General features: G+C 37.1%; 1 protein-coding gene across 1 annotated transcript in view; it reads right to left on the minus strand.

Annotated features, from left to right (window-relative positions):
* The window catches only part of SLC12A2 (solute carrier family 12 member 2), a 66,199-nt gene that overhangs the window by 14,996 nt on the left and 30,693 nt on the right, over positions 1 to 20,510 (minus strand). Inside the window, exons 10-17 of the mRNA XM_084305621.1 lie at positions 17,260 to 17,414; positions 9,154 to 9,261; positions 8,130 to 8,253; positions 6,665 to 6,766; positions 5,252 to 5,407; positions 4,069 to 4,168; positions 2,112 to 2,223; positions 132 to 272 (exon numbers count right to left, since the gene is read on the minus strand). Of these exons, the coding sequence (XP_084161747.1) occupies positions 132 to 272; positions 2,112 to 2,223; positions 4,069 to 4,168; positions 5,252 to 5,407; positions 6,665 to 6,766; positions 8,130 to 8,253; positions 9,154 to 9,261; positions 17,260 to 17,414 (998 nt within the window). The remainder of the gene's footprint in view (positions 1 to 131; positions 273 to 2,111; positions 2,224 to 4,068; positions 4,169 to 5,251; positions 5,408 to 6,664; positions 6,767 to 8,129; positions 8,254 to 9,153; positions 9,262 to 17,259; positions 17,415 to 20,510) is intronic.

The raw sequence follows: 20,510 nt of genomic DNA on the forward strand, positions 1-20,510 counted from the left end.
CAATCAGAAAACAAAGTCTTAAGGTAACTTCACATAATGAAATATGCCAGCATGCAAAATACCAAAACATTTCCACTTCTGACATTCAACATCACTGCTTTCTTTAAGAAAAACAAAAGGGAGAGATGTACCTGCATTAAGTACTGTCCTCCATCTCTCAAGTCCTCTGCATGTACTGGTGCATAGAAGGCCTTCATCTTGTTTTTAATTAGCCATCGTTGATATTTGGCCAAATCGGTGGACAGCTCTTTCATGGCTTGCCTCCGAGGACCCTTTCAACACAAGGAAATATGGAGGAAAGTGAGTAAAAATTATGAGCATTGAGTAGTTAACACCCTGTTTATTTTTCTGCCAGCTACCTTAGCAATTATGGGTGCATCCCTCCAGGGTCCATATACTGAATGTCCAGTTTGCTCAGGTTTTCCCTACACTTTTAGATTATCACAAGGGAAGTGTGATAATCTACTAGTTTCTGCTGGGATTGTTGACAGTAACTTATTTCTCATTCTTGAGAGGCTAATTATGTCTCCATGCATTTGCTTATGATAAATTCCAGCCTTCTTAGTAAGTTATCTAAAATAGAACCACAATTCTGTCTGTGATGGTAAGAAATGTGTTGCTGTCAAAGTCACCTTCTCTTTAAATATGTTTTTTTACTTCCTGCACCAGGATGAATCATTATGTTCCTCCAAGATATCCAAATGTTGAAATTAAAAGGTTCTCAAGACCAAGGTGACCAATATTTGCTTATTTAAAAACATGTTCTGTTGACTGCACTAACTCAGTTTCCTCTCTTCCATTCATCAGATCAGAATGAAGTCTTATTCAGCAAATACGGTAAATCTAAGCATATAAAAATATGAAGCTTGATTAAGCTTAAAGTTACACTTGCTTAAATGATGTTAGTGATGCATCAGAAAAAGTCTGGTGTTAAAATGTCTATCAACAGCTACATAATCCAAATATACTAAAGTATATTTAGTAATGTTTACCAATGATGCAACAGCTACTCTGTAGTTAACTGCAGTTTTGTTACAGGTCATAGTATAACAGCCACCTTGTATTAGTTAAGACAACTCCTGACAATGCAATTTTGAAAAATGAAGCTTGCTTCCTTCCCCCCCCGCCCCCCCCACCCCAAAATCCTTTCTGGCCTTCTGTAGAAGATACCATACACGTTCTGTTCTTCTGCTTACAAGGGACCTTTTTTTTTTTTTTTCCTCCTGTTGTTTGTTTTCAAGTAGTAAGAACTGCTGAATTTACATCCTTACAGAACAACCCCTCACTCCCTACCCAGAATCATCATACCCTGATGGAAATGAAGAAAAGCTAGTGAAATACTCAGGGCTGGTCAGAAACAGCAAAAGGGAGGAAACAACTGTTCACACTGCTGTTTCATCTCAACAACGAAACCATTTAGATAACTGAAGGGATAAAAAAACCTAGCTGAAAGGTAAAAGCGATTTTAAACTACTGGCTAAATTGATACTGAATTTACTGCTCAATAAGATTTTAGAACACTCTCTGTAAGGAGTATCTACACAGGAATCAATTTCCCTGTTTCACAGGAGCACCAGAAAGAAACCTAGCCATACACTGTCATTTTGACAAACCACTCTGTCCAAAGCATGACAGAGTACGTAAAACTGAATGAGACAAGGACAGAAAGAGACCCAGATTGTAATTCAGTATTCCCTTTGCTCCTACAGAGCTTCCTAAGTATTTAGGAGTCAACTGATTAAAGATACAATTAAAGACACTGCAAACTTTTTGCAAACTCTCCCCCTCTACCACCACATATCCTACAGCAAAACTGTCAGCGCAAGACTTCCCTTTAACTACAAGTTGCTGATGCAAAGCATGCCACATTGAAAGTTATGGCAGATAACATAACTTTCAAAGCTTCCCTAATGTGGCAGCACAGCTAACTGGGAATGGGGATGAGCCCTACATGAGTATATCCTCCTAGTAAGTCTCTCTTTTTTGTACATCTCAGGATACTAATAGCTTTCATTTAAAATGAAAGACAGATCTGTTGAAATAAAAAAAAAAAAAAGAAAAGAAAAAAGGCCACAGTAAGGTAACTTTAAAGTTAGATAGAATACACTTACCATATGTACATGACCACAGATCATCAAGCCCACATTTTTGGTGAAAGCATGGACAAGGTGAAGCAAAGCTGGACGTGCATTTGGAGCACCTGTCATAATTAAGCACTGAGGCCTACAATTGTGAATACAGTTGGGGGGAAGTTAAAATTCATTTTATCTAAAGGCTTAGTTAATTGAAAAGTTTCTTCTAAATATTGGTCCTAAGAACACAGTCCTTACTGGTAATGTTGTAAGTTCATCTTTTCTTCATTTAAATCTTTTAAAAACAGACGTTTGACAACTGTCATCAGACCTATGATTAACTGGTTCCAGAAGTAATAATCCCACTCAATGTGAAAATGTACATATTTAAGGTGATCAGAAATTGATTTTAGATAAGACTAAGTTAGGGGGATGAATTTCTCCCCCCATTTGTCAGCCACATTCTTAGATCTTCTAGCTTAGATTATTTTATGTCACCCAAGAAAACTGGAATCATGCAATTTTTTTAATCATTCAAAAGGCAAAGCCAAACAAATGCAGGTAAAGCTATTCTAGCCATTCTTTCTAAAAAGTCTTAAAGTATTAAGTATCCAAGTATTAAGTATCTTGTTCATTTCAGAAGATAATTTTTTAGATCATAAGAACCACTGAAAGTTATCTGTCTCTATCTCCTCAATCTCTCCAGACTTTTTTTTTTTTATACACTAAACTACTTAGTTTTACAATGTCTTTCTAAAATCCATAACACTTTTTGTCATAGGCTAGAAGCCAGTATCAGGCCAAAAATACAACTGCTAAAGCTACTCTGCTTAAAACTGACAAGAAGATCCATATCCCCTTTGCAAAACAATTATTGAAGTTTACAACTCAAAAAGCTACATATTAGCTTCTCAAACAAAAGAGCTGAAGTACTTCTAATGCAATCTGAAATGCATACTGATCAGCAGAGCATTCACTTAACTGCACTTACTCTGTCAACACAAAGTTACATTCAGTAAGAATTTTCTTATGTCTGTTTCTTCATCTAAATTTGCTATCCAAAATGGACTTGCAGCTGACAGAAGTTTCAGCAGAGAGTTCAAAATTGACTACAATAAAATATTGTAAATTACTTATGCCAGCCTTCAGATTTGCATTAGGATTAAGAATTGCTGCTCTTGATAGCTAGCCAACCAATGAGTTTCTGAAGTCACTGTTTCTTTCCTGGTAAAAATGCAACTCAATGTAATACAGTGTAGGTAATCATAAATTGTAATGTCATGTAGGTCTTAGGATTTCAGATAAGCTGTTTCATAATTAGACTGAGTTTTGTAATTGGATTTTGAGGAAATAGTTTCAGTCACAGCATTTTATAAATTTATCTCTTGAAGCATATTTCATCTAGAATAGCCTACTCCAGAAAAGCAGCATGGATACTGTAGGATTGAAATATTGCCTACTTCAGTAGGACCATCCTAGGCAGCCATGCTAGATAACAAAAAATCAGTTCTCTCCTTTCAGCTATGTGAAACACTCATGTAGTCCATTTACCATTATAATGATAATGACCAAATGTTTAATGTGAAACAGCCTGTGCTGATGACATCCACAGTATACACGTTTCAGGGATATTAGCTTAAACCAGTTTTAGCCTTATGTGGACCAAATGCTGGTTAGCAGTTTGGAGGTCATCTTTCAGTCCAGTTTCATCAGAAATGAATACAATTAGCAGTTTTTTCTGCCAGCCACAAAAACCATGATGCATGAATGACAATAAATAGGCATCATCCATCAACTTACTTCTGAATTGCTCTCTTAATCTGAAATAAAAAGCTAGTCTAGTTACATCCACAGGATGTCCATAATAGTGAAATTCAAAGCTGTTAAAAGCCACAGGAGGTAAACAGCCAATTTAATGAAAACTATGACAATAAACACTGAGTCTATCCTACTGACTACACAGTAGAATTTTTTGTCTTTGATATTAAGACAGTACCTGAAGTTTTTCACATGATCTTCCACTCCTGATAGACGAATAGAATGCTGTAGTGCATTCAAGTAAGTTAAAGCTTGTGTTGATGATCCCCAGTTCACATCTGTGAAATGTGAAGTTTCAATATCTTAGTTGTTCAACACAGAACTACATGATCACAAAACAGTTGTTGATGCCAACTCAAAACACACAAGATTTAAACTCCATCTCAGTACATTCTACACGATTCTAGTCAACAAACCCTACAATTAAATAGACAATTCCACGTGAAGATAAGACCTCTGTAGAAGTTTTAGCAAATGAGAGTTCATTTTACAATTAGGAAGAAAAAAATGATTTTTCCCCAGCATTATCAAGATTGAATTCAAAGTTCAAAAGTAACACTTAAGGAGAAAATATGATTAGTTAATTTACATCACAGAAAAGGAAAAATTCACCTCAAAATATTTCCTAACCAAAGTCAAATACTTTTAGTGAATAACTAGTGCAATAAAGATAAGGAAATTACCTAGATTAAGTAGTTCCTTTTGAAAAATAAATCTAAAAGGAAACAAGAGTTTCAGTATTCTCTCTATTTGTTTCCATTTACTGCTGATAGCTACAATGAACTTGTCTTCCAAGTACTTAATCTTCATGGCCCAAGATTTAGGATTTTCCTTATTGTCAACTACAGGAACGCTTTGTGGCTCAGTTCTGCTCCATCTTTTATTTAAGATCATACAGTATTCTTAGCGGAAGGAAGAGTGTATAAATTGTTGTTCAAAGATAAAAGAATGGTTTACTGAAAAAACAAATACTACTCAAATGCTTTTTCAAACCAGAAAGATAAAGTATTCCCTTTCACTTCCTGACAAAACATGCTTTCGTGGTGCCTTCATCACTGTAATCCATTTGTATCTCTTCCTTTCATCTTTTTTTTTTCAAATGTTTATGTTTAACAGCAACCATATTTGATTGAGAGGCATGTTGTGGAAGGGTGGGGGAAAGAACAACAGCAGTGAATGAATATATAGGTGTAATTATATTTCACTACAAATGAAAAGCTTGAAACAGAAGTTTGAACTAATCACCATCAAGGTTTTGTCCTGTCTATCGATCCGTTCTGCCACCCTCCCTGTCCCCAAAGGTCACACTTCTTCCTTCTGCCTCTTCCTCCCACCAGAACCAAAAGCAGCCCCATACATACCTGGCTTCTTGTACGTGACATAAATGTAGAGTCCAAGGACTATGACATATGTCAGAAGTGCTGCCCACCAATTAATGACAAACATCACAATGCAGCAGAGAATAGCTCCAACGAGAGAAATCCACATATTGTAGTATTTGAAAGCAGGGCGCCAACCTAGTCAAAATGTAGTTTGGAGGACAGGGAAGGTAAGAGTGGAAAATAATTTAATCTTCAAGAGAAGAAAGGTGCTGTTCATCTTTTCCTTTCCATGCTTTCAATCACATTTCATAAGGCGTGGCAATTCCAATAACATATCAAATAGAGACTTTGACACATTTAAGCATTTAATTTTCTGACACCTTTCAGATTCACATCTTATATGCAACAGCTCTACGTTTCATATGTTGACCTCTAAAAGCTGTCTCAAAAGGAAAGCTTGAAGATGCTTGTGCCAGCATGTTTACTGAATCAGGCTAAAAGAACCTTTGACAAGAACTTGACTGACAATTGATTTTTGCTTTCAAAGATAGTATAACAAAACATCAGCAAGTGTCTCTGTCCTGTAGTATTGTTTCTAGGCGTGTATTTTTATTATTTGCACATGGCCAGAAATTTTCTCTACAAAAAAAAAATCTGCTTGGATTTGTCTGTTCTAAGTACGTCAAAGCGCTGGACTGTCGCCATTTATTTTACATCCTTATTTGTCAATCCACACACCCACTTTACAAGTGTATTTTGCATAGAGTTGTTGGGTAAACAGAGAGCACATACTCTCAAAAAATAACAGTACCTACTAGGGCAGTAATTAAGAAATTTTTAGGGGCATTTCAGCACAAACACATGGCAGACCAGGTCTGAGAAATGCAGGTTCTGAAAGTGTCATTTGGCTTAGTCCTACATCGTAACTAGCCTTGCACACCAAGCAAAAGCTGTGAAAATATGCTGAATTTGTGAAAAAGTATTCGTGAAAAATACTACCTGCAATACCAAAAAAATGCAAAATACCATAAAAGTGCAAAGCCAAAGAGAAACCCAAAGATAGCAAAATGGTGGGCCCTGAAGACCAGAAAATGAATTAGCAAGAAAGCTTTCTTAAGCAATAGTTCTTAAGGATTGGTAATAACAAAAGTGATATACAACAGAGACAAATCATAGGAGACCTATTTGAGAATCTCTGAACAAACACTGAGTAATAATCTCTTCCCTCAAAGATGACAAATATCTGTAGCTCTCAGGCTTTTCTGGATCATTCAATCCTCCAAAATTTGGAAGACTCAAGCACATCCTGTCAAGACTATACCTCAGATGTGCCATGACAGTCAAACAGACATTTAATTGAACCAGACTTTCAATTATATGAGTAGCTTTTAAATTTGTTTCTGCATTTAGAAATTGGAAGCTTAATTCTCAACCCCAAAATGTGTTTCGTACCTGGAGATTTTGCGAGAGAAGCATGGAACACAGAGAAGTTAATCAAGGCATATGAAGCCAAGAAGAAATTAGAGATAATAGGTGCAATGACGTTCAGTTCAGCTGTAAAACAAGAACAAAGCAGGCTGTTATAAAACATATCATCCAATGACTTTGTACATTTTGAAGTCAATTCTGTTACAACCAATTTTATGTTATCTAGGCAGAAGCAGTTTGTGCTTTCTGTTCAACAAAGAGAGCTATTAACTTGCAGTCTCTTATTTACAGAGTTATCTTCTGATAGTCAGGAAGTGCAGCTCTCAGTTTAAAAAAAGTTAAACGTTTTTCCATGCCATCTAGTATTCCAGGACTGCCTCTAAGCATTACGTACTTTCTCAAAATAATTCATTGAGACAATTCCTTTCCCACCATGATTTGGCCAAACACTGCAGCAATATATCGGGTTCTTTAGAACCCCAGAAGTACTAGATCATTAACATAAATGCAGTATGCCTCTAGCTGAAGTCTCAGCTGTCACATAGCAAAGAATAAGAGTATAATGAAACTAAGAGACACTCAGCGATGGTGAATGGTAAGTGCAGTTAGTGAGCCAATGAAACAAACATGTTCATTGGTCTGCTCTTAAAAGTTGAATTAGTGGTACTATTAATGCATTATGTCTCAATATTATTGCAACAGTGATGAATACTCTCATTAGTGAAAGAGATGGAAGAGCTTGACACTTCTTTTTCCATTAGAAGGTATAGTGTAAAACATTCATATGCACTCTCACCATCAAATAACTGCAATCAAAATGCAGAACTTGCCATGTTAATCTGCAAGTTTTCATTTGTTATAATCAGGTTTCCAGTCAGCACACTGTAGTTGAGACAGCATGACTGTACCTCCTCTAAGCATAGACAGGGAAGGATAAAACAAAATCAGGAAGAGTTTAACAGCACTAGCACAGGTCACATGGATGGTGAACTAATTGTGCTGTGTTCACCCACATAGAACACATGTAATCCTATCTTTACCTTTGCCAACAGCAGCCTGAGCAATCTATACTGTTTGTAGCATAACAGAAGAACATACTCTAACAAGTTTTGTTCACTAAGTGTGCCGTTTACTGAAGCTGTTTGTAATTATGAAAGTTCATTTCAGATTTTTAATCTTTACAGCTTATTACATCTCTACCTCAAGCAAAATATATTTTTTCATTCATTTACAGTATCTAAAAACAGGCACCTGAAGTGATTAGGAGAACTGTAGTACTCCTACTGTTCAGTTCAGATTTATTCTAGCTCTATACAAAGATGTATCTAGGAGACAGGAGAAAATCCTCAAACTAAACAAATTTAGAATGCTCACATAGAAACAAGCAGTGCATTAGACCTCAAGGACATTGTCATCAAGTCATGAGATGGAATAGAATGCTTCATGAAGGACAAAAGGATATTTAGATTTATTATAATTTCAAACTAACCAATTAGTATGAATCCAAGAGCTATTAAAAATGTTAGAAGATATCCTCTCAGTGGTTCATTGTTCTTCCCATAGCCTTTAGCAAACATCTGAAATCCTGGATAGATGTTGTCCTTGCACAAAGCCTAAGAAAAATAAAATGCAAGAGTCAGCATCTATATTTTGTTCAAAATGTATCCTCATTTATGTAGCTAATGCTGTCTTTTCACTGCACATAAAGACAATGCTGTCTTTTCACTGCACTCTCTTCCTAAAAGAAGGTATGTTTGTAGTTAACATACTAATTCCATTTGCAATTGCCTTCACATTTTGCACTTCCAGTATTCTGTCCTTCAGTGATTACTATCTGTAAGAACAAGCTCCGCTCTTCTGTAAGTCGCTGACTACTGTACTTTATTGGAGTCTTACAATCAGAGTTGCTTTTTAGAGACAAAAATTGTTTCCTCAGAAAGTGGAAAGTTTGCCCACTGTTTACACCAGTTCTCTGCATTGACGCTTGTATTTATATTCTGCAAACCCCCTTCTGTGTTGAACTCCATACTGAACTTTTGAGGAAGAATGCCCATTTGCTAACAGTGAAGTTTTACTGAATCAAAAAGAACTTACAGGACAAATAATGGGATTAAGGAGTTAAAAAGGTAAAGCAAAATTCATTCAGAAATGCCAACAAAAACTAATGTAAAATGATTCACACAAGAACTGGTGCATGGTCATACTATTTTGATTAAGTATTCTGTGCAGATGAACATTCAGCAGCTACAGGTGCTAATTCATGCTGTCTCCTTCTGATTACTTTAAGAAATGAACTAATCTATTATTGTTGCATGTGCTCCATTGGTATTTCATCTAAATGCTTCCTGGTTCCAAGGCAAAGCAATTTCCTGAAAATCTAGATGCTATGTTTTTCTCACTTTTCATAGCAGAAAGCAGGACAGCAGCAGATTTGGATGCCACTTATAAAATTCTGTTTCAAAGTTTATTTTGAATAATTCTTTAAGAGATTATGGTTTTGCTTCCATACGTACCTGGAAGATCTTAGGTGCACTCACAAGAGATGCTAATGCAGATGACAAAGTGGCTGAAAAAATACCTGCAGAAATCAGCGGTGCAAATCCTGACACCATGCTCATTACCTGCAAACAGAACATTTTTTTTTTTTTTTTTTAAACAAAATGGAAAACTGATGGAATACAGATGGGTGACAATATTCACTACACAAAAGAAAAATAAAATACTTCTTACTCCACTCAAAAGCCATAAAGTATCATGCATTTATAGCAACGAATGAGCTAGGGGAAAGTCAGGACACAAACACATCCTAGTTTCAGAACAAGAGAAAGTGGCTTATCACACAACATGTAGTACAACCACATAAAATAATTGATGGTGGAAATCTCCATGAGCTCATAAAAGGACTGGAAAGCAAGTCATGGAAGAAAAAACACATTGGAAATAGTTACATTATTTGACTAATATACCACTGAATAACATGGCCACGGAAAGCCAAGGTGACAAAGTGACAAAGCAGTTGAAGTTGAACAACTTGGGAAAATTTATCTCGTCTTTCTCAACATCTCTATTGCTCCAAGTTAGGCATGTTTCCCATTCAAAACCACAATGACGGTTCCTATCTCCCCAAGATCACATCCTTGGACAATTCTGTAACGTCAATGAGTGAAACACAATATGTAGTTCTTGGCAGAGTGGATGACTAACAAAGCAAGGGATGCTCAGCAAGCCAAATACAAGGGAAGAATGTTGGTATGATAAAAAATCCCAAATTAAAACCAAGGCAGCTTCTAATTGTCATACACCCTGAATATTCTCATCTGCAATTCTAAAGCAATCTTAGTAAGATGTGCTCCCAAAAAACAATATACATGGGGCTGACGAAGTTTTATTCATATAGCTAGTACTAAACTAATTATAAAAATTTAGCATTTTTCTCTACACCAGATCAAAGACTTCTGGGTCCCTCAAACAGAATTAAATCTCTAGATTGCATCAGGTTTCATTTATAAGTTCACGGCAAGCCTTGTCTACAAAAACAAATGACAATTACAGACACACAAAACGAGAATGAAGCAGCTGTCATAGTTGGTAGCATGAAGAATGAGGGGTAGGATTTCCTGAAGTATACCTTAAGTTTACAACAAAATAGGTTATGGTAGGACGGGCTTTTATTCATACGTGAACAAAACTAATGATACACGTTAGTTAAGCATATCAGGAATGTGTTAGTACTCCTAATACTTCCTTAATGTTTTCCTTTAACTCAGTACTTTCACTCTCGCTTACACAAGATTAAGCTATCCCTCCCTCCTATGCCCAGATTTAGGTTAGTTTTACAATAAAAAAAGAAATCACAGCTGTAAATGCCAGACTGTAATAACACTATACTGTACTTTCTTAAATTTTCTTCTAGAAATAAATTTACTGATGAATTAATTTTTTGAAAAATCTATGCTTCAGCAACATAATAAACATAGAATAATCTTTGTAGAAACAGCATGACAGTTTTCTTTGTTGCAACGGTTGCTTGCAATCTTCCATCTTCCCTGGAAGGACTTCTGATAGACGGAATAAGTTTACAAGTCACCCTTACTTTTCTTCCCAGGCAATTTAAAACATTTCCTTTGCTCTACTACACTTGCTTTAAGAGTTTGCAAATTAGTCCTTACCGACTCCAATTTTATATTCTTTCTAGGTGCTGTTCGTTGCCTCTGTTTAATTACACTATTTTTGAATCTTACATCTGTTTTCTAAATTTGAAAGAAATCCAAGATGTATGCAGACTGTGTTTGTCCATTTTAAAAGCCAGCAAGTTACAGCTTAGGTTACTAGCGTAAGAGACATTAAGAAGCTTCTAAACTGGGGAGGGAGTAAAGAGGAACCAGTTCCAGCTGAACCAGTATGCTAGTGTTAAGAAAACCCACACAATATACAGACTATAATCTAAAAGTCAGGACCGCAAAACCAAAGAGCCCACATACGCAATTGCTGTAGCAGTAAAATCTTCATCCTTGAAAGAAGAACAGACAGAATTGGAAGTACAGGCATCCAGTAAGAACTGCCCTATTTCAGTTGGTGCTGTGAGAAATACATTGTTACTGCTGCTAAGGGACTCGTTATGTTTGCTTGGCATTTCCTCTTTAGACAGTTTCTTACTGAAAGATTTGGCATATTGAAATATTCTATTTTGACTACAATTTCAGTTCTTCGCTCCAACCATTGTAGAGCAGAAAAAAATGCCATATGAATACAAACTCCAGCAAAGATAACTTTAAAGTTAACTCTTCAAAATGAATTTGCATGAAATGCTATTCAACCCATTTCTTTCAATTATTTAGTGTTCTACAGCCTCCTCCTTTTACAGGAATAATGTTTTAGCAGAACTTTTACACTGTTTCTGAAATGGCGTACTTCCATTCATGCTACTTCCAATTTTCATCCAAAGTTAAACATTTTAATAAAGACAATTTCTATATATGTCAAAGTAGATATGTGACCAAATTCTGCATTTAAACTACCCATTGTAACTTATTCTAAGTGAGTTCCAGGCAGAGGCTACAGTGACAGAACAAGTTCTTGAAGATACCAGATGACTGCCATTTTGATGCTGAGCAGAAAGCTGTTGGAAGCCTGTGAGGGCCTACATATACCTGCATTGACTGTAACAGAAGCCTAAGGTGGTCCAAGCATCTGATTCTAAGCCTCTCACCATCAGTTTTCATTTAAGTTTGTGTCTAAGATTTCTGTTTGTTAACCATCCTGTAAGTTATCCATTTTCTGTCCAACAAACATATCCAAAACTCAAGTCAGGCAAACTTCAGATTAATTCCTTGCTGAAAGAACAGAGTGCTGGATAAAATCTAAGACAAGTGATATAAAATATCACCCATTTTTCATTCACAAGAGTAAACTGACACTTTCAGCCTTATGACTTGCACACTCAGAAGTCATAAGAAATATGACTTACTTGCATTTCAAAATATGTTTGCTCACTTTAGAGATAAGTTTATTTGTGAAGCATATGTTCTCAGTTATTTATCGTGCAGGAAGAAGTTTTTTGTATGAAGAGCTTGAGAGGTATTCAAGGTTGGCCACCCAGCCCTGAACTGTCACCTGCACAGAAAAACAGTCTCTATTTACACCTACTACTCAGAAATACTAAATTGAGGGAAGTTCAGTTAGAGTATGTACAAATTTCTTTTTAACTAGACAGAAGTCCTAATTTCTCTGAAGGTACTCACTCTTATTCAACTTCTTTCACAGAGAGAAAGAGTAGAAGCATGAGAGGAAGACAGCCAGAGGAAGTTCAGCTAGCTACCAGAAGAACAAAGTTCTACCAAACACTGCAGCAGGTTGCTCAGAGCTGCTGTGCAGCCTCCAGTAAGTTTCCAAAACCCAACACAAGGGGGTTTTGCCAACAAAGGGCACTGGGTTCTCTCTGTAGGCCCAGGCCTTGAAACTCTTATTTTATTCATAACCTACTGTATTTTCCAGAGACAAGTAAGACTAATGTGGAACATGAATGTATTCTTTGGACAAAAATGATGATAAACTAGAACACTAGTGATTTATTAGAAGTGCTAGCCACTTATGAGAAGTATCTTTATTGAAGTTATGACTTGAAGAAAGTTACGATCCAAGGAAGCCAGGTCTTTGAATCACACCTAGTTGGAACAATCCACAAGGATTATCAAATCCTGTTCTACACTATTCTCAGCTGTACACTGATAATATAGCCGGATACTGTCTTCTTTCAAGCCTGAAAGAATGAGGAAATTCAGATTTTGCAAAATAATTATTCTCATAACAGTAGTTCCACACTGTGTATATGCTTTTTCTAAATCAGAACAAATCAACACCATACCGATACATAAATACTTCACTACTTTACTTCACTTTACTTCACTAAAAAGATGTATTTTAACGAAATGGTCTGCATTAAACATTACTTTGACACATGTAAATTGTAATTAGTTTTTCAACAGAGTCTTGCAGAAAGGCTGACAATCTTTGTTGCATGTGAGTATATGTACTTTTGACCGAAACACACATGCCATTGAAAGAGACATTCTTTCCATCAGCGAATTTCCAATTAACCTCAACCCAACCTTTTGCAGGCCTACTACAAAAAAAATTAGGGCAGAGAGACTACTGTAAGGAAAGTTTAAGTGGGAATTAGTATGTTTTCCTTGGTTTCTTTCAAACCCTTAATAATAGTGAACTTGTGAACCCGTAGTAGTTCATGGGTACCTATAAGACTATGAAAAACCCTGTGATTTTTTTTAATCTAATGATAACATTAGATTTTATGAAGCCTCTCAACATTCTTACTTTATATATGTGTGGAGGAATGGCTAAGTGAAGTAGGTCATGTGAATGTTGAGCAACTAGGAGGTCGCGAGCTAACAAAGTATCGAACGCAGCTCATATGAGTCTGAGAAAGTGCGTAAATGAGTCTGAGAAAGTACGTAAAATCTGGGAGGTTTCAGGGAGGTTTCAGGTACAAGAACATGATATCTGTTGGTGGTCTGGGAAAGTACTAACTGTGTTATTTCGGTTGATGGGAGTGAGAAACTAGCTGATAAAATAAAGAAATGCACTAACCAATCATGAGCTTAGCTTTTGCAATATGTATGAGCTAATTATATTGAATTAGATAAAAGACGACTGAGCTATCCAATAAATCGAAGTTCACTGATCACTCATATTGAGCGTCTGTGTCTTCCTTCCGTCGACAACAAATGTCCTCGCAACAAATGGCGCCCGAACAGGGACCATCTGAACGGGAACAGGAACTTCGCTGGAGTTGAACCTGCGAGCCACGGTTGGAAGGAATACGAGGACCGGTCCTGCAACGCAGCTCAGGAGGTGAAAAGGATTATAAATTGCTGAATCTCCGCATCCGAGGTCTGAAAGGTGAATGGACAAGAAACCTGGAATCCCCGCACCCGCAGCTCGGAAAGGGAGTCCTCGCACCCGGGATGAGCCTATAGAGGGTCCCGCCGGAAAGCGTCGCCGAGGTCTTTGCAAAGGCTGCAACGGTACCGACGTATATAAAGGTATGGAGAGACAAGCGGCGTATGATTTGCTCAAATGCTTTTTAGAAAAGCGGGGCACACAGGGTATATGTTGTGAAAAGGAATTGCCAAAGTTATTAGCTTATGGGGTAGTTAAGGGTTGTTTTTTAAATCCTGATACGGTGTTTGAACAAACAGAGTGGCGTAAATTTGGGGACAAATTGTTTGATGAAGTTATTGATGAAAATAAGGCTGCTAAAAAATTATTGAAGCCTTGGAGAGCAGTCACTAACGCCTTAGTTATACATCAGGCTGAGCAGAGAGTTGCTGCTACCGCTACAGAGCGACTGGGATTGCCGGGAAGTGCTGGAGCTGGGGATTGCCCACTGCTGCCTTCAGTGAGAACGATAACGCTGCCTCAGGGGGCTACGGGGCAATGGGAGCCTCCCCCTCCTCAGTCACCGCCACGAGCAGCGCTGCGCTTGGAGCTCACCGTGAGGCGAGTCGGCACAGAGAAGAGGGACGGACATCAGGACCCTGCAGCCTGTCTGACGTAACCATGGAAGCAGCGGCGGCTGTGCTGCTTCTCTCTGGCATTCTTTTTAAAGGAGGTTTACCTTGCAATGCAAAAGGGATACTAACTGGAGTGTTAATAATTGTATGTGTTATTCTTAAATGTCCAGGTATTTTGTGTTGAAAGTATTTGTGTAAGGATAAGGTTTTAAAACAAAGTGTTGCAAGTCACTTCAGGAGGAACACAATGAGAGACAATACTTGTTTGTTTGGTTATGATTCTAAATTATATTGGCCGCATGTATTGTTTGCTTATCATTCTAAATTATATTCTTGTGGTATGATTGAGGTTGTGGTATGATTGAGAGTGAGATGTGCCAGAGGCCTCTGAGTGTACAATTGTGCTCTGGGTGTGCAAGTGTGCTCTGAGTGTGCAAGTGTGCTGTGTTAGCGAGAGCCCATTTATTGCCATAGTACAGGCTGAAATCATAGGAAATTAGTACTGGTCGAGCAAAATCATGTTTCACAAGTATGGAGTCATTGTGTGAAGTAGCCACTTGGAGAAACTTAAGGGAACGTACTGTTTAAAACTTTTTGATCATAATGAGTCAATTCACAAATCCATTACTTTCTTGAAAGAGCACATGAGAAAGAGTCAATATGGTATCAATCCTTTCAATCAATGGTTCACTGATTTGTTTGAAACAATGCATAGATGGTTACTGGGATTAGTCAAAGAGGGATTAAGGATTTTGTTCACTGTGGTGTCAATCATCATTGCATGTAGTACTGTGATAAATGTGGTTAAAGGGTTACTTGCAAAAATGCTATAAAATGTTATAGAGATTTTGAAATGGTGCCGGAAACAGGTACCCAGTGGATCACTGCAAAGTGGACTGAAGCAGCTTTAGAATCTGCACACGCCGAAGACGACCAGGAAGAGGTTCCTGATAATTATTCTGACAATGACGTGGGTTGTGACACCTCGACAACTGTCAAGAACAGCCTTCGATCACCATCAAGTGATTAGGTTTAAGTGTGTTACTATTAAGTTGTGTTACTTACTATTAATTGTGTTACCATTAAGTGCTTACAGTAATTGTAGTGTTATTAGGGTTAAGTTGTATAGTTGTGTTATGTTATGTATCCTTTCAGAACATGCTTGTTTGGGGTCCCAATAGGGGATCCAAAGGAACTGAGCGAAATGTTAGCACCATATTCTGCCAGTATTACTCTGCTTAATGGATCTTTTTCTGACTGTAGGAACTGCACATGCTTTGACTAGCATTAATAAGCTTGCTTGTTGGGCTGTTAAACAATCAAATGTAACAACGGAGATTATTACCGAAATGGCACAAGATATGGATAGTCTTAGGCATGCTGTGTTACAAAATAAGGCTGCAATTGATTTTTGCTTTTAGCGCAAGGACATGGGTGTGAAGATGTAGAAGGAATGTGTTGCTTTAATCTCTCTGATCATGGGCAATCAATTCACAATCAATTGAAATGGTTAAGGGATCATACACAAAAAATTACGATACAGAATAATTGGTTTGATGATTGGCTTAAATCTGTCTTTGGAAATGTAGGGGGATGGGTTTTTTACTTAATCAAAGAGGGACTTCGCCTTTTGCTTATAATTGTATTGATTATAATTGCTGCACGGGTAGTCTTTAGCTGCTTATCTAGGAAACTAGAACAACTCACAGAGAAGGTGTTTGTAGCCCAAAATAAAAACGGGGGAATTGTGGAGGAATGGTTAAGTGAAGTAGGTCATGTGAATGTTGAGCAACTAGGAGGTCGCGAGCTAACAAAGTATCGAACGCAGCTCATATGAGTCTGAGAAAGTGCGTAAATGAGTCTGAGAAAGTACGTAAAATCTGGGAGGTTTCAGGGAGGTTTCAGGTACAAGAACATGATATCTGTTGGTGGTCTGGGAAAGTACTAACTGTGTTATTTCGGTTGATGGGAGTGAGAAACTAGCTGATAAAATAAAGAAATGCACTAACCAATCATGAGCTTAGCTTTTGCAATATGTATGAGCTAATTATATTGAATTAGATAAAAGACGACTGAGCTATCCAATAAATCGAAGTTCACTGATCACTCATATTGAGCGTCTGTGTCTTCCTTCCGTCGACAACAAATGTCCTCGCAACATATATGTATATGGCAATTATGCATCAACATTTTCCATAAACATGGTTGCTACAAAACTTAAGAAGTTACTGAAAGAGACCACCTATGACTTCTATGAATCACTATTTAACACTAAGTACATCTATCCACATCCAGTACATCCATCCACATCCATGAAGAATAGCATTTAGATATCTAAACAGAGCAAGCTGCAGTCCCAAAACATAAGCTACACAGCTTATAAATACTCACTCTGTTCCCAGATAAACACCTGTATATAAACACCCCAAAATTTAAGTTACCTTGCCCTTGATACTAGATAGAGTATGCCACTTAAAGTTATGTCGAACAGTTGTGTATTTAAGAATTTTCAGTGTATGATTTTCTCCTCAATAAGCAATTAAAAAAGATCAAAAATCCAATTAAAAGATTTAAGAGAATATTTCATACCTGGAAATTGTTCATCAGCCCATAATGACAATCAGCCCCTGCCTGACAGGATGAGAAATCATAATTCAACTTGCAAGCTGCGGTAGTGCAATTCGTCAGCTCAGTGATAATGGTGTTATTAACATTCCCTGTGGCATCTCGAACAACACAAGAACCTAGAGTGGACCCAACAACAAAAATAATCATCAGACTAAACCTGAATTTAGAGATGTGTCAAGCTCAACTTCCTTTTTAACTATATTTTTTCAGATGAAAATTAAATATAGCATTTACAGTTTTAATACATCTCAGATTTAAGCACATGTTCACCATGAAGAATAAAAACAAGCTAACTAGCTGTTTACTTACCTGAGAAGTTCTTAAAATAAATAAATAATTAAATAAATGAGTCTAACAAGGAAAACTTTAGCACAGAGGAAAGCTACATCAATAGAACTGATGAAGCTTAACAGCACAATTTTAACTCAGCACATTGCTTTGAATCATGAGTTTCCCCATAACTTAGTAAATAATGCTAATTATAAATACAAACTTGTATCACTTGGGTCTGTTTTGTTTTGTTTTTTAATCTTCTTAGAGGAATGAAGTTTTGTATTTGTTTGTAAAAACATATGTGGACAGGAATACACAGCATTGCAGCTTTTATCTTTCTTAGAAACTCAACTGTGACAATTTCCACAGTAGAAGTTGTTCAGATGTAATGACCAAAAAGGTTGGTCCCTTTGCTAACAGGTGAATCACGCAACAAAGTTAATGTTCTTAGATTATTTCATAAGTAGTAGTCTTGGAATTCTCCCCTTACTCTCCACTCTCAGTGAGATACTGAGATCTATATGTATAACACGATTTACGTTATAAAGTTTTACATACATGCTTTCGCTTTTAGAGCATACCATTACATATACACCACGGAAGCACACTCTTGCAGAACACTTTCACAAGTTTTAATCTCCTTGTAACACACAGATTTCTGTTTTTCCTAAGTATGCAAACAGGCTGCACAGCTCAGTCAACATGTCTCAGCCATTCAAAAAAATTAAGTGCTTATCATGAAAGCCTTGCAAGCCCATTTCTGATATACCACAGTCACATAGGATGTGGGTACTTTAAAAGTTGGTGTCTTGGTGAAATACTGAACCACAGCCACCACATTTTTTGTAATTAAGTCCTATCACAATCTGCAAATCTTCAATTTGTCTATGATTATATGCTATTTCACTGCTCTGTAAAACGGTAGACACAGTGTTTCAGCCTTTAAGCACTAAGAATGCTCATCTGATTAACAAGACTTTGTTTTGTTCTTTTTAGAAGTGTAGAACAGACCATTATTTAAATACCTCAACTGTTAAAACAGCATTAAGTTGTTTGGACAGTATTTCAAGGAATTAAATACAGAATGGGGAAGAGAAGAAGGAACCCTACAGAGCAAAAAGGCTGAGAAATCCCTTAATCTTGTCTTCTAGGAATTTAAACAAGGAGGTCCTGGGAAAGGAAGCATGTGACTACTGATGATTTCAGTAACTTCCTTGCAAAATAGTAATGAAAAGCAGGGCACAGATATGCAACAAGATTAAGTTTCTCAAGTGAGTGCCTGTTATCTAAAGTAATTTCTCTCTGCCTATTGAGAAACTAAACTTTTAAATATCTGTACCATATTGCTACCGAACCTTTAAAACCTCAGTAATAGTTTAGAATACCTAGTCCTGGTAGGTTGATTTTTACTCATTGCTTCCAATTGTTATTTTTCCAATGCTTAGTAAGTCCATCTGATTAAATTTCAACAGGTGTCTCCTACACCAATTACTTCTCCTATGCATTTTTTTTATGGGTATGTGGAAGGGTTGGGTTTTTGTTTTGTTTTAATTGAGTTTAAAAGATCTGTATGAGACAAAGAAGGCTGGCAGCTCTTTCACGCAGGGATTCAAGGTTCAACAGCACTATGAGCAAACGTGATATGAGCCTTACTACAAGAGAAAGCAGGACAGATGCCAGGTGGGCAAGCTCTATTCTCAGCAGAAGATACTTAAGTATAAGTAACAGTTCAGACATTAGCCCTCATTCGGAAATGTTTTCTTTATGATAGATTCTGGCAGTCTTTTCACTAAGAACCTGCAACTTTTCTTTCCTGTAAGAATAGGATGACAGGCTTTCACCTTTTTATAAGCTTTTAGAGGCACATTCCTGCAAAAGTAAAATGAAGTTGTCATTCCATAAGCCCGAGGAGGTAAACAGGCCATCTAGATCAAGTTCTCTCCTAACTTCACGTAGCTCCTTGGCACTTCAGACTGCAAATAAGTGGGCTTCTTAGCTTCTCTGGTACTATGAATGGCTACTCATTAAATTAGTTTTATTTCCTTGTGTACGGAAACCCTACTCAGAAGGTTGTGAGTTTTCTTGTTTGTTTTTAAACTGGAGCTTCTGTTTTTAATGTAAATGCATTACAGTCCAAATGTTTAATTTTTCCTCTTTCAGGAATTCTCATCAAGAAGGTGCTGGTGACAGGAAGAGGGGGAATGGGCTAAAGTTGCACCAGGGGAGTTTTAGGTTGGATGTTGGGAAGAACTTCTTTACCGAAAGGGTTGTTAGGCATTGGAATGGGCTGCCCAGGGAAGTGGTGGAGTCACCATCCCTGAAGGTCTTTAAAAGATGTTTAGATGTAGAGCTTAGGGATATGGTTTAGTGGAGGACTTGTTAGTGTTAGGTCAGAGGTTGGACTCCATGATCTTGAGGTCTCTTCCAACCTAGAAATTCTGTGATAAATGTCCGTGATAAATGATAAAATGTGATTATGCAACCTTAATCCTGCTACCTGCACACCTGCATTATTCCGTAGTCAAAGCACGAAACCACACACTTCTCCCTCACTACTGCTATCTTGTTCTTAAATAGGGTGCCTAACTCTCTAGTATAAGTTTTCCCTTTCTAAGCCCTCTTTAGTCAGTGTCTCTATTGCTTACTAAAGAACATACAAATACTACACTAGATTCAAAATATCTACTTCCTCTTCAGACATCACTACTCTGTTATGTTTACTAGCCTCTTCAAAGTTTTAATGACTTTCTCATCACTACATTTGGAAGTATACAGTGGGGAATAGTCTGCAGGGGAAGGAACAAGAGTATTTCCATTTGCCTGATTCCTGATCCAAAGCCTCAAAAAGACTAGACTTCACTCATTTCATCATCTCTACCTTCTGCAATCACACTCGCCTTTAATTACCATTATTATTACCATAATTCTAATAATAATTA

The sequence above is a fragment of the Netta rufina genome (genome assembly GCF_964035555.1).
Source record: "Netta rufina genome assembly, chromosome: Z".
In the NCBI taxonomy this organism is placed as follows: domain Eukaryota; kingdom Metazoa; phylum Chordata; class Aves; order Anseriformes; family Anatidae; genus Netta; species Netta rufina.